This window comes from Elephas maximus, chromosome 12 (assembly GCF_024166365.1).
Source record: "Elephas maximus indicus isolate mEleMax1 chromosome 12, mEleMax1 primary haplotype, whole genome shotgun sequence".
Taxonomy (NCBI): domain Eukaryota; kingdom Metazoa; phylum Chordata; class Mammalia; order Proboscidea; family Elephantidae; genus Elephas; species Elephas maximus.
Window position 1 is genome coordinate 72,770,525 of NC_064830.1, and position 24,044 is coordinate 72,794,568.

General features: G+C 37.9%; 1 protein-coding gene across 4 annotated transcripts in view; it reads right to left on the reverse strand.

Moving 5' to 3' along the window:
- The window catches only part of PARN (poly(A)-specific ribonuclease), a 175,387-nt gene that overhangs the window by 82,747 nt on the left and 68,596 nt on the right, over positions 1–24,044 (reverse strand). For all 4 annotated transcript variants that reach the window (XM_049903178.1, XM_049903174.1, XM_049903177.1 and 1 more), the window contains exons 20-21: positions 20,924–21,010; positions 17,232–17,306 (exon numbers count right to left, since the gene is read on the reverse strand). In XM_049903178.1, the coding sequence (XP_049759135.1) occupies positions 17,232–17,306; positions 20,924–21,010 (162 nt within the window). The remainder of the gene's footprint in view (positions 1–17,231; positions 17,307–20,923; positions 21,011–24,044) is intronic.

Genomic DNA, 24,044 nt, shown 5'->3' on the forward strand with positions numbered 1-24,044 from the left:
ACTGCACAACCAGAGCGCCTAGATTTGTGTAAAGAACATTTAAATGTTTGTCAAATAATAAATCCATAAGGCAAGATTTCTGTTTGTTGCAACTATGTTTCTCAAGGGATGATCTTCATGAACTCTAAGCACTGTCACAGAGTCTGGGAAGCCAACAGTCCATTTATTATTCTGTGCGGCATTTACAGATGTGGCATATTCCCAGATAAATTCAATTTGGTCTTAGAAAAGGCTATGAACTAGAGCAAATGCAAAGACCAAGGGAAAGTAATAAACCTGAGAAATAAGTAAAACCTGCTTGAATATTTCCTATTTCTGACTGTGCTATAATGTCATCATACATGCATGGAAAGGGATGTCATCAGAGGTGCCACCGCTGACAACAATCAAACTCTCCAAGGGCAGCTTCCCATTTAAGCTGGCCAACTTGACACACCAATGCGTAGAAATTCTTTCAAACGCCACCCCCCACCCCCAACTTTTAAGAGACAACTGGTTAGATTGACTATTTTAAAACTTAATAAGAAAAACAAATAGCCCAAATCCAAATGACAGCAAGGCTTTCATGAAGGCTAAGACTCAAGCTCCTACTTTTAACATACAAAACCATGATTCTACCTTCCCCACCTGCCGCTCCATGGCATGCACCCTCTGCTCCAGTCACACCAAAAGGCCTGCTGGAATAAAGAAATTCATAGAATCCAATGAGAATGAAAACACTTCCTATCAGAACCTTTGGGACACAGCAAAAGCAGTGCTCAGAGGTCAATTTATAGCAATAAATGCACACATCCCAAAAAAAGAAAGGGCCACAATCAAAGAATCATCCCTACAACTTGAACAAATAGGAAGACAGCAACCAAAGAAACCCTAAGACACCAGGAGAAAGCAAACAATAAAAGCTAGAGCAGAATTAAATGAAATAGAGAATAGAAAAACAATTGAAACATTTCACAAGAAAAAATTAACAAAATTGATAAACCACTGGCCAAACTGACAAAAGAAAAACAGGAGAGGAAGCAAATAACCCAAATAAGAAATGAGATGGGTGATATCACAATAGACCCAACTGAAATTAAAAGAATCATTATCAGGTTACTAAGAAAAATTGTACTCCATCTGAAAACCTAGAAGAAATGGTTGAATTTCTACAAACACACTACCTAGCTAAATTAACACAAACAGAGGTAGAACAACTAAATAAACCCATAATAAAAGAAGAGATTGAAAAGGTAATTAAAAAACTCCCACCCAAAAAAAAAAAAACCCCTGGCCCGGAAGGCTTCACTGCAGAGTTCTCCCAAACTTTCAGAGAAGAATTAACACCACTACTACCAAAGGTATTTCAGAGCATAGAAAAGGACAGAATACTCCCAAACTCACTCTATGAAGCCACCACATCCCTGACACCAAAACCAGATAAAGACACCACAAAAAAAAGAAAATTACACACCTATATCCCTCACGAACTTGGATGCAAAAATCCTCAACAGAATTCTAGCCACTAGAATTCAACAACATATAAAAAAAATAATTCGCCATACCAGGTATGCAGGGATGGTTCAACATTAGAAAAACGATTAATATAATCCACCACATAAATAAAAGACAAGAATCACATGATTTTATCAATTGATGCAGAAAAGGCATTTGACAAAGTTCAACACCCATTCATGATAAAAGCTCTCAACAAAATAGGAAGAGAAGGAAAATTCCTCAACATGATAAAGAGCATTTATACAAAGCCAACAGCCAACATCATCCTAAATGCAGAGAGTCTGAAAGCATTCCCCTTGAGATCGGGAACCAGACAAGGATGCCCTTTATCACTGCTCTTATTCAACATTGTGCTGGAAGTTCTAGCCAGAGCAATTAGGCTAGATAAAGAAATAAAGGGCATCCAGGTTGGCAAAGGAGAAGTAAAAGTATCTCTATTTGCAGACGACATGATCTTATACACAGAAAACCCTAAGGAATTCTCCAGAAAACTACTGAAACTAATAGAAGAGTTCAGCAGAGTATCAGGATACAAGATAAACATACAAAAATCAATTGAATTCCTCTACACCAACAAAAAGAACATCTAAGTGGAAATCACCAAATCAATGCCATTTACAGTAGCCCCTAAGAAGATAAAATACTTCGGAATAAATCTTACCAGAGATGTAAAAGACTTATACAAAGAAAACTACGATACACTTCTGCAAGAAACCAAAAGAGACTTATATAAGTGGAAAAACACACCTTGCTCATGGATAGGAAGACTTAACACTATAAAAACATCTATTCTACCAATACATTTAATTTAATTCCGATCCAAATTCCAAAGACATTCTTTAATGAGATGGAGAAACAAATCAACAACTTCATGTGGAAGGGAAAGAGGCCGCGAATAAGTAAAGCATTACTGAAAAAGAATAAAGTGGGAGGCATCACTCTACCTCATTCTAGAACTTATTATACTGCCACAGTAGTCAAAACAGCCTGGTAGTGGTACAACAACAGATACATAGACCAATGGAACAGAATTGAGAATCCAGACATAAATCCATCCACATATGAGCAGTTGATATTTGACAAAGGCCCAAAGTCAGTTAAATGGGGAAAAGACAGTCTCTTTAACAAATGGTGCTGGCATAACTGGATATTCATCTGCAAAAAAATGAAACAACACCCATACCTCACACCATGCACAAAAACTAACTCAAAATGGATTAAAGACCTAAATATAAAATCTAAAATGATAAAGATCATGGAAGAAAAAATAGGCACAACGTTAGGAGCCCTAACACATGGCACAAACAGTATATGAAACATTACTAATAATACAGAAGAGAAACCAGATAACTGGGAGCTCCTAAAAATCAAACACCTATGCTCATCCAAAGACTTCACCAAATGTGTAAAAAGATTACCTACAGAATGGGAAAAAGTTTTTAGCTATGACATTTCTGATCAGCATTTGATCTCTAAAATCTACATGATACCGCAAAAACTCAACTACAAAAAGACAAATAACCCAATTAAAAAATGGGCAAAGGATATGAACAGGCACTTCACTAAAGAAGACACTCAGGTAGCTAACAGATACACAAGGAAATGCTCACGATCATTAGCCATTAGAGAAATGCAAATCAAAACTACAATGGATTCCATCTCACTCCAATGAGGCTGGCATTAACCCAAAAAACACAAAATAATACATGTTGGAGAGGTTGTGGAGAGACTGGAATACTTCTACACTGCTGGTGGGAATGTAAAATGGTACAATCACTTTGGAAATCGATTTGGCGCTTCCTTTCTGATTCATAGCAAACCCATACATAACAGGATGAAACGTTGCTTGGTCCTGTGCCATCCTCAGAATAGTAGGTATGTTTGAGCCTACTGTTGTGAGCCTACAGTGTTGCAGCCACTGTGTCAACCCATCTCACTGAGGGTCTTCCTCTTTTTCGCTAACCCTCTGCTTTACCAAGTATGATGTCCTTCTCCAGAGACCTGATAAGACGTCCAAAGTAAGCAAGACAAAGTCTTGCCATCCTCACTTCTAAGAAGCATTCTGCATGTACTCCTGAGGCATATTTGTTCGTTCTTCTGACAGCTCATGGTATATTCAATATTCTTTGCCAACACCATAATTCAAATGCAACAGCCAAGAAAACCCTATGGGGCAGTTCTACTCCGTCACTGGTGTCACTATGATGCAAAATCTACTGAATGGCACCCAACACCAACAACAGAGACTATGTATTCTATCTCTATTCTTCATCTGAATTCAGTCCCTCAGTCCTTCAACAGCAGATAGGCAAATATTTATGAAAAGAACAATACTACAGATTTTCAGTGAAAACCATTTTTTAAAAAACTTTGGAAAATACCTCTTAATTATTCTCTTCCCTATAGTCACTATACAGAACAATGGACATGTAAACATCAAGCATCTAGCAATATACAATGATGTATCAGTAAGGAACAAAAGGCTTCATCTGAAAAGATACCTGCAGGAATGCACAGCTAAATGTGACCCTGCTGCTCACACTATAAAGTGGTCCAGACTTACGTGGGAATTAAAAGACAAATCACTAAAATCAGCATATGTTCTATAACTAGCTCATGGTTTTTCGCTCCATGATATAGTACAATAACTTGTTTCTCTTCTCTCTAAATTATTATCTATATAATAAAAATAAAGAGTTTTATGAGGGCAAAATCTGTGTTGCAAAGTTTTATTTTAATATGCCAGTGTCTTTTCTACGTTTCTTTTCCCAATAGTGTTGCAGTCTGCCCCTTGGCCTGTGATGCAATTTGCAAATGAGTCCCTATGAAGTTCTCTCCACTGCTCCAATACAAGTGGAGAAAGGATAAAAGGCATTCCTACCAGTTGAAGTAGAGTAATATAAAGCCTTATTACTACACAATTTTTTCAAGCCATATTTACTTTTTATAATCATACAATGTGAAAAACACTCATTAATATCCAGACAAATCACTTTGGGATGTAGAAGGGAAAGCTCTGCTAGGCTCACCACCACCATCAATTAGGAGTCACTTAACACTCCAGTGGTCTTTCATTTTCTGGCATTTTTTCCTAAACATAAAGAAGTGACAGTCACTCTGCTACGAAAGTGATGTTTGGGCTTCCTTCCAGGATAAATAAGAATATCTTTTCCCTAAGAAAGCTGAGTGTAAAAACACTCAGCAGTAGAAATATTATCAATCAACATCATAAGTCAAAGATGTTTCATATTCAGAGACATTTTTCAGAATAGCAGATTTAAACCAAAATGTTGAAGAAGGAAAATCTGAAGAAATGAATTGCATAAATCTCATTAGAAAAAAGATGCCACAAAATAACTGGTCAGCCACATGAAGGGACAACTCTGCCAGCCATGCTGAGTTTTACGATCAAGCTAGCAGAGGTTTTCCTTTGCTGTGCTCCTTTACTTATAAGAAAGCATAAGAATACTTTCTCAGTCTTAAATTTAAATATTTTATTATACAGGTAACACCTGTTGCTATGGGAAATAGAGAAAAAACACAAAAAAGAGAGTAAAACTCACTTCCATCACCCCAAGAGGTTCATTGGTAATGTTTTTAGCAAATTTAATAGCATTCTGAAATAGACATTTATAAGACAAAGTCCCCCAAAGGCATTTCAAATTTCCTAAAATCAGATTTATTTTATTTTTTAAAACAGTGAACTATAGATTAGGTATGAGGAAACAACGTCCACACGTAAAGACTAACACAGCAAAGCTACTTATTCAAGTAGCTCATTATTTCATCTGACGACTACAACATCTGAACCCTCAGGAATAACAACCAGAAAGACACAACTTCTAAACTGAGTCCTCACACTTAGTAGCCTGAGAGCAACTGAGCAGGTTAATTCACTGCCTTAAATTTCCTATTACCACCAGCAGCCTAAAATATTTGCCAAAAGCGAACTTTGTATTAGAAAATCAGGCCCAGTGGTATCTGTTTTCTAAAGTTATTTTGCATAACCTTCAAAGGTATGCATGACAATAACAAAACACACACCTGCATTCAAAGATAAACAAAATTACCTGAGCAAATGGAGTGACATACTATATTCCTGGTCATAAAGACTGAATGGATCTAAATAAAGACGTGAACTCTTGCCAAATTGTTCTATTTGTCTGAATGTTGGTGAAAATCTAATAGACTTTTTGAATGACCCTACCAAAATGATTCTAAGCTCAATCAGCAGAATAAAGTAAAAGTTTATTTAGAAAGAGGAAGCAAGAGTCTTAAACTGTTTATATTAAGTGTTCAACAACAATGAACTGGTTAAATAATTGATACGCTCATGATATAATTTTATTCAACTAAACACACAAAAAACAAAATAGGGAATGGGTAGTCTTTGTTATGTTAATGGAAAGATTAGTGTAGGGCACATCTTGAGTTAATCTCTTTTGAGATATAAAAGATATTATACAAGTGACCAGAGCAAAGATGAGGGAAGAGGGATGTCAAGCCACATGAAGACTGCCCAGAAGCAGAAGCTGAAAAGACAAGGACCTTCCTCCAGCTGACAGAGAGAGAAAGCCTTCTCCTTGAGCCGGTGCTGTGGATTTGGACTTCTAGCCTCCTAAACTGTGAGAAAATAAATTCCTGTTTCTCAAAGCCATCCACTTGTGGTACTTCTGTTTTAGGAACACTAGATAAGTAAGACACTTGTATTTCTCCTGCTACATCTGCTAACTGCCACGGGACACACTGCTCAGTTTTCACATTGGCAATTCCATTAAGGACTCGGGAATCATTCTCTGGCAGCCAAAAAGCTTTCTGCCCTCTTCTCAAACTAGTTAATTCCCTAAAGATGCTAATTAAGTAAACTCCAAGTTATTGTCACGCTCTCAAATAAATGTGCATGGTAAAGGCTGCATAGTAGAGACTCATGATAATGCTAACTCTCAAGACTGAACATGTTATGGGAATAAGAAAGCAAAGAAGGTTCTTTACATTATTTAAAATTTCCACAGTATCTGATGGATTAAGTCGTTCAGAGAAAAAGAAAAGTTGCTCTTACAATTTTCCAATCAGATAATATCCCATAAAAAGATGCAGATACTCACACTTCTCATTAATAATGATTCTTCTTTAGCAAACGAAGTATTCTACAAGCCACTACTGAAAAAACCTTGCCTGAATAAAAAGAAATACATTGTTTCCAGGATCCAGTACTTATGCCATAAAAATTACATATGATTTAAATCCATAAATTAAGTAAGCTATCAGCCCCCTCCCTCCAAAACAAGCTTATTTAATGGAAAGGTTATTTTTAAAAGCCATGTTAGAGTTGGACCCATCTGTTGCTATATTTATAATTCAAGACAATTGTTATAAATCAATTCTACACACAGTTTAAGATTAGGAAAATTAATATGCAAAGATAAACATCAGTCACTTTGATTCTTTCCTGAATGTTTCCCGCATTTCCTTTTTGATAAGGATAAATATAAGGTACACACTAGCCAACCATGAAAGACATCACAAATAGAACAAAGACACCAAACACTGCATATTATCTTTTGGTATATATGTGTACATGAAAGAAATTGAACTTAAGTTACTGTTAATTTGTGAAGGAGGTAAATAGCACTTTTTTTGATGAATTAACATTAGCCTTTTTTAAAATGTTATTAAACAAAGAGAAAAAAGTGCTTTAAGGTCTGTATGATATGGCAGGAAGTTCTGAGCCAAAAAGCAAATACCATAATGGCAACAAATTAAAAAGCACAAGTAAGGGAGTTTTACCACTGGCATGAAGGAGTAAGGTCCTAAGAAATCAACCTTCCTGCATATAACAACTAAAAACTCTTGGGGAAAAAGAGAAAAAACAACTGGAACATATCCAAACACCTTGAGAGGCTGAGTTACTGGGACTGAGGGCTGGGACCCATGGTCCTGGGGGACATCTAGGTCAACTGGCTTCACATAGTTCATAAAGAAAATGTTCTACATCCTACTTTGATGAGTAGCCTTTGGGGTCTTAAAAGCTTCCGAGTGGCCATCTAAGATACATCCATTGGTCCCATCCTGTCCAGAGCAAAGGAAAATGAAGGAAACCAAAGATACAAGGAAAATATTAGTCCAAAGGATTAATGGACCACATGATTCACAGGCTCCACCAGCCTGGGCTCACAAGAACTAGATGGTACCTGGCTACCACCACCAACCGCTCTGACAGGGGTGACAACAGAGGGTCCCGGACAGAGCAGGAGAAAAATGTAGAACAAAATCCAAATTCACAAAGAAGACCAGACTCACTGGTCTGACAGAGATTGACGGAATCCCTGAGTCTGTGGCCCCCAGACGTGCTGCTAACTCAGAAATGAAGCCACTCCCAAAGTCCACCTTTCAGTCAAAGATTAGACAAGGCCTATAAAACAAACAATAACACATGTGAGGAACATACTTCTTAGTTCAATCATGTATACAAGAACAAATGGGCAACACCTGCCCAAAAACAAAGACAAGAAGGCAGGAAGGGACAGGAAAGCCAGACGAACAGACATGGGGAAACCCAGGGTGGAAAGGAGGAGAGTGCTGACACATTGCAGGGGTTGCAACCAATGTCACAAAAAAATTTGTATATAAATTTTTGAATGAGAAACTAATTTGCTCTGTAAACTTTCACCTAAAGTGCCTGCGCATGTGCACACACACACGCACACGCAAAGGCACAACACGTCAAAAATGTAAAAAAAAAAAATGACTTGAGGGCTCTGGAAAGTGAACAAAAAGAAGTAGATATTGGAGAGGAGTTAAGATTTGGAGACAGAACTGGCAGAGTGGATTTCTGGTGTTTTGTTTGTTTACTTTTGTTTTTTCTTTTTGCATTTTACACAAAGGGTAACAGAGGGTAACCATGCTCTTGGTTACAGGAGCATGGACCAGCCAAAACTCCAATATAAAGTCCCCCATGGGGTCACGACAATTCGGAATCTACCTGATGGCAACTAACAACGACAACAATCTTTCTGCTAGAAGAAGCCAGGGAAAGAAGCCTGGGGCAACCTGGACCAAAAGAGAGTGAACAAAGGACTCTGGAAGAAAAAAAGCCAGAGAAGGGGAACCTCACATTCAGTATATAAACTCAGCCCAAGTCTCTGGTTGACCATGAACCATGCATATGCAAGGCAAATAAAAGTAGTCTGAGCTCAGATCGGAGTCACCACCTGCTGCAGACATGAAAGAGTTTGCATGTGAGTCTAACCAAGCAAACTGTCCTCTAAAACTAAAACAAAAATATCAGCACTCTTTCTATAGATATAACCAAACCAAGAATCTCCACAACAGAACATTCACAATGTTCAAGAAACAATCCAAAATTACTCAACATATGAAGAGCCAGAAAAACAAGACCCATTCTCAAGGGAAAAATAACCCATACATGTCAACACCCAGATAACCCAAATGTGGGCATTATCAGACAAGGACTTTACACAAGTTTTAATTACAACTATCTTCAATGAGATAAAGGAAAATAGGCTTGTAATGAAAGAAGAGATAGGAATCTCAACAGATAAATCATAAATATAAAAACGAATGGAATGAAAATACTGAACCGAAAAATATACAAAATTTAAAAATTCACTAGATGACCTTAATAACAGAATAATGATGACAGAGGAAAGAGTCAAAGAGCTGGCATATCAACAGAAATTATTCAATTTGAAGAAAAGACAGAAAAAAACTGCAACAGGAACCTCTTGAACAACATCAAAAGGTCTCCTACATATGGGGAACTAGAGTCCAAGAAAGAGAGGCAAGATAATATGGAACAGAAAAAAGATTTGAATAATGGCTAAAAATCTCCCAAATACGCCCCAAAAAACCCAGTGCCATCGAACAGAAAAAATATTTGAATAATGGCTAAAAATCTCCCAAACACAGTGAAAGACAAATTTAGAGATTCAAGAGGCTCAACTAACCCCAACAGGAGAATTACAATGAAAATCATGGCTAAGTACAGCATAGTCAAACTGCTGAAAAACTAATGGCAAAGAAATTTTTGAAAGTAGCCAGAGAAAAATAACACAAGGGAATTATAATTTGACTCTGACTCTGACTGCAGAGTTCTCATCAGAAACTATGGAAGTGAAAAGACAATGGAATTATTTCAAAATGCTGAAAGAAAAAAAAAAAAACCAGAATTTTATATCCAGCTAAAATACCCTACACGAATGAAGGCAAAATTAAAAACATTTTCACATACAGGAAAACTAAGACAATCAGTTGCCATCACACCAGCACAACAAGAAATACTAATGTTCTTCAGGCTGATAGAAAATGATACCAAAAAGAAATTTGGATCTTTGGGAATAAAGAGTATTGGAAATGGTAAAAATCTGGGTAAATAAAAGAGAAATTTTTCTCTTAATTTCTTAAAATACATATAATTTAAATCAAAATTATAACACTACAGTATTTATAATAAACGCAGACGTAATACACATGCCATCTATAGCATAAATGGTGCTGGGGACTGGACTACATGGTTCTAAGAGTTCTATGATCCATGTGAAGTGACATACAATATGAACACTAAGTAGACTGTGAAAAGTTATATATTGAAATTTCTAAAACAACCACTAAAAAATAATGCAAAGACTCAGAGTTAAAAAGCCAATAGGGAAATTAATATGGAATTATTTTAAATAACCCAAAAAAGGCAGGAAAGAGGAGAGCAGAGGAATAGAAATCAGAGGGAACAAAGAACAAATTTTAAAGTGACAGACCTAAATACAACCATATCAATAATTACATTAAATACTAATGGACTAAACATCCCAATTAAAAGGCAGAGTTACCAGAATGAATTAAAAAGCAAGACCCATCTATATGCTACCTATAAAACTCACTTTATATATAAAGATGCAGATAGGTTGAGAGTAAATGGAGGTTGAGAGTAAATGGGAAGAAAAGGATATACCAGGTAAACATGAAAAATATAAGGAGGCTGGAATGACTGTATTAATATCTCACAAGGTAGATGTAAAATAAGAGCACTACAAAAAATAAAGAGAAACATTTCATAACGATAAAGGAGTCAATTCATGAGAAAAACAAAACAATCATAAATGTGTATGTGCCCAATAACACAGCCTCAAAACACACGATACAAAAATTGATAGAATTAAAGGGAGAAACACAATTCTACAATCACAGTAAATTTTAATGCTCCTCTCTTAAAAACTGAAAGAGTTAAACAAAAAATCAGTAAAGACAAAGTATCTGAACAATACTAATTGATATTTATAGATCAAACCATATACTACAAAATTTATACTTTTCAAGTGAACACAGTATGTCCAGCGAGGCAGACACTATGCTGAGCCATAAAGCAAGTTTCAGTAAATTTAAAAGGACTGAAATCATATCCAAATCTCTAATTACAGAAGAATTAGAAATTAATAACAATAAGAGATCTAGGTAAATCCTAAACATCTGGAAATTAAACAACACACTTCTAAATAATCCATGGGTCAAGGAAAAATATTGCAGGGGAAATTAGAACATTTTTCTAAGAGCGATAATGAAAATACAACATGCAATCCATGAAATGCAGCTAAAGTAGTGCTTAGAAGATAATTTAGATCTTTATATGCTTATATAGAAAAGAAAAAAAAAAGGTCAAAATCAATGATCCAGAGAAGGCCGTATCTATCTATACATCACTAGCTGAACTTGAGTCCTTCAGACCCACAGAGGAGGTAAGAAGGCCCAGGAGAAAGCAAAAACGGGCAGACTTGTAAACTGCTTGAACTTTAAGTATGTTCTCCAACCTACTTGGCAAAAGATTTCCACCTGAGCAATCACTGGCTGACCACTAAGCTATGCTGGCCCAGGGGCAATCTCTAGGGAGCTAGGCTGAAATTGTTTTAAAGAGCTAAAAAAGAAGAAAAAATCAATAGCTTAAGGCTTCACCTCAAGAAGCTGGAAAAAGAAGAGCAAAGTAAACCCTAAGTAAGTAAAGGGAAGGAAATAATAAAAAAGCAGAAGTCAGTAAAATAGAAAACAGCAAACAATATAGAAAACTTAACTAAGCCAACAGCTGGCTTTTTGAAAAGATCACAACATTGGTAACCCCCAGCTAAAGTGATCAAGGAAAAAAGAAAACACAAATCACCAACATCAGCAATGAAACGGAGTTATCCCTACAGATTCTGTATTCAGTAAAAGGATAATAAAAAACACAGATACAGCTTAGTTATAAGCAGCCTTTTTGAAAATTCAGTGCTGAATTTAAAAAAAAAAAACTCCTGCCGAATAATCACCCCAAAAGAGTTGTGTCCACAACTCTAATATTTATCTGTTCAGCACCATCAAAAGCTGTGCTTTTAAAAGTATGCTTTAATATAGGCACAGTCATACTTTGGACTGAGGTGAAGCCAAGTATCTCCCCCCATTTCACCAAATCATCCTGAACCAGTTTTTAAAGTGGCAGATGAGAAATCCATATAACTACCTAGATTTGAGCTAGCTTTACTAAACAGTTTCTATCTCCTCTAACGTGCCTTTAGCAATTTCTGCTTTTTAAAAAACTTCTTGTATTCACATATGCTCCAATCTCCAGCTCTCAAAATAAATGAAAAGATGATTTTTAAAAGCCATTTCTATAAAAATTATAGGCAGAGAAATAATGTCCTATAATGTATTTAATGATAATCAAGAGACAACATTCAAGTATTGAGAATATGGCTAGAAGGTTCTCCTAACACAGGAAACACTGTTCAGCTCTCTCCCTCATTTAACAAAACTATATTAGAAATACAAAAATTCTAATTATGAATAAGTTGTTCACATTTGACCATTAAGGTGGTTTCTTACTTGACTACTTTAAAAATAATTCTCAAACAGTGAGGCTAAGTGGTCTTCTTCATGGTATCAAGTTCCATATCGGCCACATATTATCTCATCTGAAGAGTCAGAGTGGGAAGAATGCTACTTGTATGTCTCGTATGGTTTATTACTATCTGAACATCCTATAGCCACCAGGGACCCTCATCTTCATAGCTGCAGCAAACATTTTGAAACAGGAATCAAACCAAATGGTGCTTTGTGGAAGAATTTTAACGATTAGAATAAGATTTCCCATAAAAAGAGAACTTACATATTCAAGATGTCAAAAATGACTTTAAAGAAATATTTATCAGACTTAATATTATCAAAAGAAAAAGACAAGTGTCAATTAAAAAACAATTCCTTAAACATAAATAAAAAATAACCTGTAGCAGAGCCAAAGAAGCCATTATGAACGGCTACATAAATAGGCATTTAATGATTTTTCCAATGTTATATTATCGATCTAACAGACCCTCTGTTTCTGCTGAAATGCATAAATAGTTTGTATAACATAACATAAATAGGATCTGCAGCACATTAGATACCCCGGGTCCCTCTCATCATTAGAATCATTACCATAAAAAAGAAATTTTACATTGCCTTTCAATGAAACATCTGCATAATTCTAGAAATCACAGTGAAAGACCGAGACATTAAACAAACCCATTACCTGTCAAAAGGCATTTCTAACTTATAACATCATGAATATCATTTACTCAATTAAAAAAATATTTAACATATACTTACTAATGTCAGACACTGCTACTCTGGGTGCTGAAAACACAATGGTGAACAAAACAGATGTGGACCCTGCCCTCAAAGAGTTTACATACAGTCTATCTAGGAAGACAGCCAAACAGGCTATGTAAGTAAAGGATGCTATGCAAGCAGAGAGAACGGGATCTGATCCCCTACAATGGGAGCCAGAGAAGACAACTAGATGAACTGATGTGTAAGTTGACATGAGAAAGACAGACATAAGCAAACTCTGGAGGGAGGGGATAGTTGAGTAAAATAAAAGGTGGCTTTCACAGCTGGACTAAACCAAAAGCAAAGAAGTTTCCTGAATAAACTGAATGCTTCGAAGGCCAGTGTAGCAGGGGCAGGGGTTTGGGGAACATGGTTTCAGGGAACATTTAAGTCAACTGGCATAATAAAATCTATTAAGGAAACATTCTGCATCCCACTTTGGCGAGTGGTGTCTGGGGTCTTAAACACTAGGCAAGCGGCCATCTAACATGCATCAATTGGTCTCAACCCAACTGGAGCAAAAGAGATTGAAGAACACCAAGGACACAAGGTAATTATGAGCCCAAGAGACAGAAAGGGCCACAGAGACTACCTCAGCCCGAGACCAGAAGAACTAGATGGTGCCTGCTACAACTGATGACTGCCCTGACAGGGAACACAGGAGAGAACCCCTGAGGGAGCAGGAGAGCAGTGGGATGCGGACCCCAAATTCTCATAAAAAGACCAGACTTAACAGTCTGACTAAGACTAAAAGGACCCCGGTGGTCATGGCCCCTATACCTTCTGTTAGCCCAGGACAGGAACCATTCCCAAAGCCAACTCTTCAGACAGGGATTGGACTGGACAATGAGACAGAAAAAGATGCTGGTGAAGAATAAGCTTCTTGGATCAAGTAGACACTTGAAACTATGTTGGCATCTCCTATCTGGAGGAGAGATGAGAGGGCAGAGGGGGTCAGAAGCTGGTGGAATGGACAAGAAAGAGAGAGAGTGGAAGCAAAGAGCGGGCTGTCTCATTAGGAGGACAGCAATTAGGAGTACATAGCAAGGTGTATATAAATTTTTGTATGAGAGACTGACTTGATTTGTAAACTTTCACTTAAAGCACAATAAAAATTAGAAAAAAAAAAAAAAAGATGGCTTCAGGCAAAGGAAACAGTATAGTCATAGGCTCAGTACGTGCAGATGGCCAGATTAAGAATTGTCTTTTGTGGAAGAAAAGAAACTACAGTGGAAAATTAACCTTTTCTCGCAAAGCGTATCTATTAAAACAGAAGTCATCTACTTCTTTAAAAAGGAAGAACAAAGAAGAATTGATGCATTTGAATTACAGCATTGGTGAAGAATACTGAATATACCATGAATTGCCAGAAGAATGAACAAATCTGTCTTGGAAGAAGTAGAGGCAGGGTGTTCTTTAGAAGCCACGATGTGAGACTTTGTCTCTCTTTACTTTGGACATGTCAGGAGGGGCCAATCCCTGGAGAAGGATAGATATCATGCTTGGTGAAATAGAGAGTCAGCAAAAAAAAAAAGGAAGACCCTCGACGAGATGGACTGACACGGTGGCTGCAACAATGGGCTCAAGCGTAGCAACGAGAATGAGGATGGAGCAAGACCAGGCAGTGTTTCATTCTGTTTAACATAGGGTCGCATAAGTGTAAACCAAATAGATGGCACCTAACCACATAACAATATCTAATTCTTAATTTAGGAAAAAAAAAAGATAAAAAGGTCATAATTTCATCTTGGCCTATTCTCCACGTTACCCATTGCAACACACATTTATTTACTCTAGCACGATGTGTACCAGGCATTACAGAAGGGTTCAATGGTGGACGAAAAGAACCCACTATTGCCCTCAGGGAGGCAACACAAATAAGCAACCAATCAAGTACAATGGAGTGTTTCTGTGGCTACAGATGATTCTGAAAAGTAGCTCCCTGATTCCAGTTATCAATGAACAAAATAATACTTAGCTTAAAAGCTACTGTTTGACAAATCTTTCAGTAAGAAGGAGAAATCATTATTTGACATCAAATATGGTGTAATAAAAACATTAAAAGAAACTCTGACATCCCATATACGCAAAAACGAATTATGCTTGCATTTTCAAATTATTACTACTAACCAGTGTTTTGTAGACTTCAAAGCCCCTTTACATTCTCATTTTTACTGTTCACAGCAAGGGAGGCCGAGCAGCTATTTTAATAATTACCTACCATTTGTCAGGCACTGACTGTGCAGTGCCAGGCTCTTTGCTGCAAACTTAACGTCCATGATCTCATTTCATTCTCACAACAATCCTGCAAATTATTACCATCTCCATCTCACAAATGAGGAATCTGCAACTTAGAGAGTTTACATAATTTGCCCAAATACACATGACTGACAAATGGCGGAGCCAGTTAGTCCCCACGTGAGTCTGATGTTAAAGCCTGCAGGTTTCCTTCCATCCCACTGCAATGCTTCAATGTCACCCCAGCGCAGCCTTCAAGGGAGCTGAAGAGTGGACACTGAGCAGTAACTTGCTCTAACTCACACCGGGTAAGCAGAGGAGGCAGACTAGGGTGCAGGTCAGGAGTTCTAATTTAGTTCAGGGTTCATTCAGCCATACTGAACCAATTGATGCTACCTTTAGCTCTTTAGTAATTCAATCTCGTTGGATTCTACGCAAGCTGTGTTTCTAAGGATTGTGGGGAATGGTCTACCTCAACAGAAATAAATCTAAGCAAAAAGAGAAGAATTTAGCAAGCATCATCATCACACCCTGCATCCAACAGTATTCTTGGTGTCATGTTCTCCTGAAGTACATTTCACACTGAAATCTACTATTAAATTAACAACAAAAATTCAAAGCTATGCCAACCTTCATTACACATAATCTCATATAACCCTCACAATCCTAAAAGGTCGTTACTACTATCTCCAGTTTATACAGATAATCAGATGCTTAAAAAGGTTACTTAACTTGCCCACGGTCATGCAACTATAAGTAGGACTGAAGTGTGATTCCAGAGCCAATGTTTTTAAACTCTACAACACAGCCTGTATTCCTGCAATGGTCATATAATTAACTGGAAATACTGACATTTTCTGATCTGAATTTGTATACTATTTGTAGAAGTTTTCATACATATAGCAAAATCTGTGAAAGCTGGAACCTGTGTAAGACGGAAAACTGTCAGAGAAGAAAAACTCAAATATTTTCTACTAACAGTGATAGAAAAGTTTAAGGCTGTACTCTGCCAAAGGTGGGAAACTGGTGAGACCTGGAAAGACAACACAGTCCTGTTGAGTTCCAGCTCTCCCAGGTTTCACTGTAATTTGTCATATAGTTACATCACCTGAATTACATAGTTTTAGAGTATGGTACTTTGTTAATTAAAAAAATTAATAAGACACATTACTTAAAATTTTCACACCTTTTACATTATTAAGCATCAGGGGACTTAAAATTTATTTGACTATGTAGCTTAACGATTCCTCATTATCAGTATTTATTCATTAGTTTTTCATCCTAAGAAAATACAACATTTTGTGATGATTAATATCAAAATTATTTAAAGTCCAACAAGGGATATGGTGCTCCCTCTTCTTAAAATGTTATTTTTAAAAGCAAAAAAATATCTCTCAGCTTATTTGTTTGTAAAACAAGTATTTGAAACAAGTTTAATGGAGCACATAAATGACAAGAAGTTACAAATAAATGGGGGACGTACAGAGATGAACAGGCCAATGTAGGTATTTTTGGTGTCTTCCATCCCTCTCAATGTGCTACTTCTAATTCTCAGAATAAAAACTTAAACTTGGCCAATTTGCAACTTGTTTAAGAAAAAGTGCAACGGAAAAGGAACAAAATGGAGGTAAGTGAAAAAATACATATGTATTTTAGTATATCTAACAAATCAATAAATTTCTCTTTTCTCCTCATCTATACGTGATACTAATTATTTCTTTTACTTCAAAGGCAAGCTAAAAACAAAACAAAACAGGAAGCAATGTTTGCGAATCAACTGATTGAATCCACAGCTTTTAGACTTGGGGGGAGGGATCAAGCTTCCATTTTAGTTAATATGCAAAATAAATGTCCAAAACACTTACCAATTTGTACTTGTTCAGGCTGGCTGAGAGAAACAAACGCTGATGTGTCATCAATCCAGGATATCTGAATGTTACCTGTAATATTGAAATCAAAAGCAAAGTGAGCATCTGATCCTTTAGATAGCTATCCAATTTAATTTGTATCTCTGACACGTTATTAGTCCAGGCTATAATTTAAAGAGAGATGAGGTGCTGGTTTAAAATCTCATCAGGATGTCAGCACTACAGAGAGTTAGTCTATTAAAACGTAAATCTACCATAGGAGTTATTTAGCTCAAAACTTCAAAAACAGATAAACTGGGGTGGGACTGGGAGGTAAAAGGGGGAAAAAAAAACCCATTGCTGTCAAGTCAATTCTGACTCACAGAGACCCTGTAGGACAGAGAACTGCCCCATACGGTTTCAAAGGAGCAGCTGGTGGATTCGAACTGCCGACTTTTTGGTAAGCAGCCAAGCTCTTAACCACTGAACCACCTAACTACATAGGTAATAATGAAAAAAACAAAACAAAATTTTTTTTAATAGCTAACGTTTATTGAGTAGCTACCATATGCCTTCTGACATTTAATCCTCATGACATGCCCATGAAATAGGTATTGTTTTTATTATCATCTCCGATGAGGAAACAAAGATACAGAGACGTTCCTTGCCCAAGTCACACATTAATTTTCTTTTTAATTAAACTGAAAAAAAATTCTACTCTGAGCATTTTACTTAATTTAGCCAATTAAAGCCTGACTACATATGGATAAGGAGCTTAACAATACAAGTTGAGAAACTGCAACAGTAACAAAAGCTTTCACAAGAAAGAAGCCTTGATATTGAAATGCACTTCTATAGACGGATTTAAATTAAAAACCAGGACTAAGATTTCAGAGCCACCTAGACTCTCTTCAAAGATTACAGCAACTTTCCAGAAATATACCTGTCCTTACTTGCTTTTCTAAAAATTAGATGTGTGAAGTTTTTCAATTAAAAAAGTTAATACGTGCTTATTTGAGAAAATACAGAAAAGCCAAAAGAAGAGAAAAATCCTATCCAAGACATTCAATGGTAATTGCGTGATACTTCCTTCCAGCCTGATTTCTATACATTAAAAAAAAAAATTCTCATTCCAGTTGATCAGACTCTGACTCACAGCGCCCCTCTAGGACAGAGCAGAACTGCACCATAGGGTTTCCAAGGCTGTAATCCTTACGGAAGCAGGCTGCTTCATCTTCCTCCCTTGGAGTGTCAGGTGGGTTTGAACCACCGACCTTTCTGTTAGCAGCTGAGCATTTAACCACTGAGCCACCAAGGCTCCTTATTTCTACACACAGGTTTTTAGAAATAGTATTACACTATTAAACAACGAAGGAAGCATCAAAAGAAGATGGAAGGAATACACAGAATCATTATACCAAAAAGAATTAGTCGATGTTCAACCATTTCAAGAGGTAGCATATGATCAGGAACCGATGGTACTGAAGGAAGAAGTCCAAGCTGCTCTGAAAGCACCAGCAAAAAACAAGGCTCCGGGAATTGATGGAATATCAATCAAGATGTTTCAACAAATAGATGCAGCACTGGAGGTGCTCACTCATCTGTGCCAAGAAATATGGAAGACAGCTTTCTGGCCAAGTGACTGGAAGAGATCCATATTTATGCCTATTCCCAAGAAAGGTGATCAAACCAAATGCAGAAATTATAGAACAGTATCACTAATATCACATGCAAGCAAAATTCTGCTGAAGATCATTCAAACACAGCTGCAGCAGTATATCGACAGGGAACTGCCAGAAATTCAGGCTGGTTTCAGAAGAGGATGTAGAACCAGGGATATCATTGCTGATGTCATATGGATCCTGGCTGAAAGCAGAGAATACCAGAAGGATGTTTACCTGTGTTTTATTAACTATGCAAAGGCATTCGACTGTGTGGATCATAACAAATTATGGATAACATTGTAAAGAATGGGAATTCCAGAACCCTTAATTGTGCTGATGAAGAAACTTTACATAGATCAAGAGGCAGTTGTTCAGACAGAACAAGAGGATACTGAATGGTTTAAAGTCAGGAAAAGTGTGCGTCAGGGTTGTATCCTTTCACCATACCTATTCAATCTGTATGCTGAGCAAATAATCCGAGAAGCTGGACTATATGAAGAAGAACGGGGCATCAGGATTGGAGGAAGACTCATTAACAGCTCACGTTATGCAGATGACACAACCCTGCTTGCTGAAAGTGAAGAGGACTTGAAGCACTTACTAATGAAGATCAAAGACCACAGCCTTCAGTAGGATTACACCTCAACATAAAGAAAACAGAAATCCTCACACCTGGACCAATAAGCAACATCATGATAAATGGAGAAAAGATTGAAGTTGTCAAGAATTTCATTTTACTTGGATCCACAATCAACAGCCATGGAAGCAGCAGTCAAGAAATCAAGACACATTGCATTGGGTAAATCTGCTGCAAAGGACCTCTTTAAAGTGTTGAAGGGCAAAGATGTCACCCTGAAGACTAAGGTGAGCCTGACCTAAGCCATGGTGTTTTCAATCACATCATATGCATGTGAAAGCTGGACAACGAATAAGGAAGACTGAAGAAGAATTGACGCCTTTGAATTGTGGTGTTGGCGAAGAATATAGAATATACCACGGACAGCCAAAAGAATGAACAAATCTGTCTTGGAAGAAGTGCAACCAGAATGCTCCTTAGAAGCAAGGTTGGCGAGACTGTGTCTTACATACTTTGGACATGTTGTCAGGAGGGATCAGCCCCTGGAGAAGGACATCATACTTGGCAGAGTACAGGGTCAGCGGAAAAGAGGAAGACCCTCAACAAGGTGCATTGACACAGTGGCTGCAACAATGAGCTCAAGCATAACAACGATTGTAAGGATGGTGCAGGACCAGGCAGTGTTTCGTTCTGTTGTGCATAGGGTTGCTGAGTCGGAACCGAGTCAACGGCACCTAACAACAATTAGTTATATAGAAATCTTTATATCTGCTTTTTACTCTACATGTTAAAGTATAAGTACTTTACCATCTTTTATAAACTCTTTCAATATTTTCAAAATGGCTACATACTAGTCCATTGTGGACATATCTCATGAAATACCCTTATTATTGGTTTTTTGCCGCCTTCACTTTTTCAAAGAATTTCCAAAGGGAACAGTTCAGAAATGACATTGTTAAAATAAGGAGGTATCATGGGGGCTTATGATGAGAATGGTCTTCATAAAGCCTAATGTGAAGACTAATTAATTTAACCTAATCGCCTCACCTGATAAAAAGGAAGAATTGTCCTCCCTCACATGGATCACAGACATTGTATGCTCAAACACCTGTGTGTGGTCAGCTTTGATTATCTAATATCAGGCAGAGGCCAGCTGCCCTTATGAAATAAACATTTTCTCTGAATTCAATCTTTTCAGCCTAGACTTATTTTCCCTGGTCAGTAGTAAAAGCAGTGATAGTAACTATATCTTAATTTCCATGGCTTACTAGCAGCCTACCCTCAGGTGCTATTGAAAGTAACTCAGATTATCTAGTACAAAGACAGCACTATACTAAAGAAGCACACTATACCAAAGGAACAACAAAAAAAAATGAGTGAGATTAAAACCTTGGGTATCTCTGACCACCTAAGACAAAAGAAAAGAAAAGCAAAATCCTAAAAGTATATCTGTGTTGTGATTTACTTACCAAAGGCACTGAAAAGCTGGTAAAGGTCGCTGGTTTTCCATTCTTTGGGAAAGGTCACATGGAGAACATGATCGCGCTTAGGTTGCACTGTAAGACAAATTTTTGAGGAAAAGTTTATAGCTGAAAATGGATATGTGGGCTGAATTTTGTCCCCCCAAAAGGTATATATGTTTAAGTCCTAACTCCTGATACCTGTGAATATGACTGTCTTAGTCATCTAGTGCTGCTATAACAGAAATACTACAAGTGGATGGCTTTAACAAAGAGAAATATATATCTTCACAGTAAAGTAGGCTAAAGGTCCAAATTCAGGGCATCAGCTCCAGGGGAAGTCTTTCTCTCTCTCTCTCTGTTGGCCTTCTCATCAGTATTCCGCCAGACTAGGGGCTTCTCTGTGCAGGGACCCCAGGTCCAAAGGACACGCTCTGCTCCTGGTACTTTTTCTTAGTGGTATGAGGTCCCCAACTTTCTACTTGCTTCCCTTTCCTTTTTATCTCTTGAGAGATAGAGGTGGTGCAGACCACACCCCAGGGAAATTCCCTTTACACTGGATCAGGAATGTGACCTGGTTAAGGGTGTTACAATCCCATCCTAATCCTCTTTAACATAAAATTACAATCACAATATGGAATACAACTACACAATACTGGAAATCATGACCCAACCAAGGTGACATATATTTTTGCGGGGACACAATTCAATCCATGACAGTGACCTTATTTGGAAATAGGGTCTTATCAGATGTTAACAAATTAAGATGAGGCCATACTAGATTAGGGTGGCCCTTATCTAACGGTTGATGTCCTTATATAAAAGGAGGGATATTTGAAGACACACAGAAACACAAAAAGGGAGAGAATACCACGTGAAGAGGAGGCAAAGACTGGAGTGATGCATCTACAAGTCAAAGAACACCAGAGACTGCCGACAACTGCCAGAATCTAGAAGAAAGGCACAGATTCTCCCTCAGAGCCTTCAGAAGTAACTCACCTTTAAGCCTCCAGAACTGTGAGAAAATAAATGTCTTGTTCTTTATAGCCACCCAGCTTCTGGTACTTTGTTATGGTAGTTGAGAGAAACGAATACAGGCCTGGGTACCAGAAAGTGGGGTGCTGCTGTAACAAATACCTAACAATGTAGAAGTGGCTTTAGAACTGGATAATGGGTAGAGGCTGGGATAATTTAAGGTACATTATAGACAAAGTCTAGACTGCCTTGAACAGAATGTTGCTAGAAATATGAATATTAAAGATGATTCTGGTGAGGTCTCAGACAGAAAGGAGGAACATGTTTTTGGAAAGTGGGGGAAAGGCAACCCTTTTCCTAAGTGGCAGAGAACTTGTTTGAATTTTTTTTTTTATTGTTGTGTGCAAAGCAGAACTTGTAAGCAATGTGCTTGGATATTTAGCTGAGAAGATTGCCAAGCTAAGTGTTGGAGGTGTGGCCTGGTTTCTCCTTGTTGCTTATAGAAGAAAGAGATAAGCTGAGGAACTATTAAGCAAAAAGAACCAGAGCTTGAAGGTTAGGAAAATTCTCGGCCTATTTGTACTGCAGATGAGAAAGGATGCTCTGCAAAGAACACTAAGGGTGTGGCTAGACAAAGTTGGCTGGAGAGATTAGACTTTGAGCATGGATCCTATCAACCCTCTCAGCAGAAAACACTGCTGGCCTGAAGTGAAGGGGCACAGGCCCCTTATCATCCAGTCAATTCTGACTCATAGTGAGCCTACAGGACAGAGTAGGCCTGCCCCACAAGGTTTCCAAGGCTGTAAATCTTTACGGAAGCAAATCTTTCTCCCGAGGAGTGGCAGGCTGGTAAGTCTGAACCACCAATCTTTCGGTTAGCAGCCGAGTGCTTAACCACTGCACCACCAGGGTTCCCTGACGGTGGCAAAGATTGGATAAAATGAACAAAGGTTGTTGGACTTCTGAAATCCTACAGGCAGGAAATGGGATGACAGAGCTACTTAGCTGCAAATATGTGTTATTCTTCAAGAAAAGGGAAGAATGACTCCAAGGTAGCTCAGAGGCTAGTGGGACTGCCGCTATCACCACAGGTTCAGAGGGAGTGGGCCTGAGGGCAGGGCCACTGCCTCCTCAGTTCAAGAGCAGGGCCGCCTCCTCCGTTACAGCGGCCCTAGGAAATTAACACAGTGATCAAGTAAACGAGTGGTTCTCTGATGAAACTACACCCAAACCAGCTTGGGGAACTGTATCATTGTCACATGATTACCAAAAAACTCCTACAGGTATTCTTAGGGTTGACAGGACTCTGGCATCACAGCCTAGTTCTAATCTTGAATCCACAATTCAAACCCTAGCAATTTCATGCAGAAAACCTTTTCTCATGAAGTTCCTGTGCAATCTTTTTTAAAGAGAAAAAAACAAGCTGCTCTGTTTGTTTACCTTTGTCCTTTTCATCTAGTTATATACATGTTTATTACAACAAACAAATGCATTGTTCAAATTAAATAGGCTAATTTTAAGTAGAAACAGTCCTTCAACTCACAATCTTGTAATTTAATCCCAGATCCACCCCTTCACTGGACAAGGCTGAGCACGAGACCTAACCACTCTAAGCCTCAATTTCCTTGGCTATCAATTGGGGAGGAGGCCCTGGGTGGTGCAAATGGTTAAGCAATCAACTATTAACCACAAGATTGGCAATTCGAACCTACCCAGAGGCAACTCGGAAGTCAGGCCTGGTGATCCACTTCCAAAAGGTCAAAGCCTTGAAAACTCTATGGGGCAGTTCTACTCTGTGCACACGGGCTCACCACGAGTCGAAATCAACTCAATGACAACTAACAACAACACGAATTGGGAATGGCACTATTTAGCTTGTGGAATTGTTGTGAGAATGAGATTAAAATATAAGTCTAATATGGAGTGCAGCATAGTATGCCCTCATTATGTCACTGAATGGTTAACATCATCACATAAAATCTACCCAATTCTACAACCCCACAGCATATTTTAAGGAGCCCTGGTGGTCGGCTGCTAACTGAAAGGTAGGCGATTCGGACCTGCCAGCCACTCTGCGGCAGCGGGGGAGTGGGAGAGATGTGGCAGTCTGCTTGCTTGCATAAAGATTACTGTCTTGGAAACCCTCTGGGGCAGT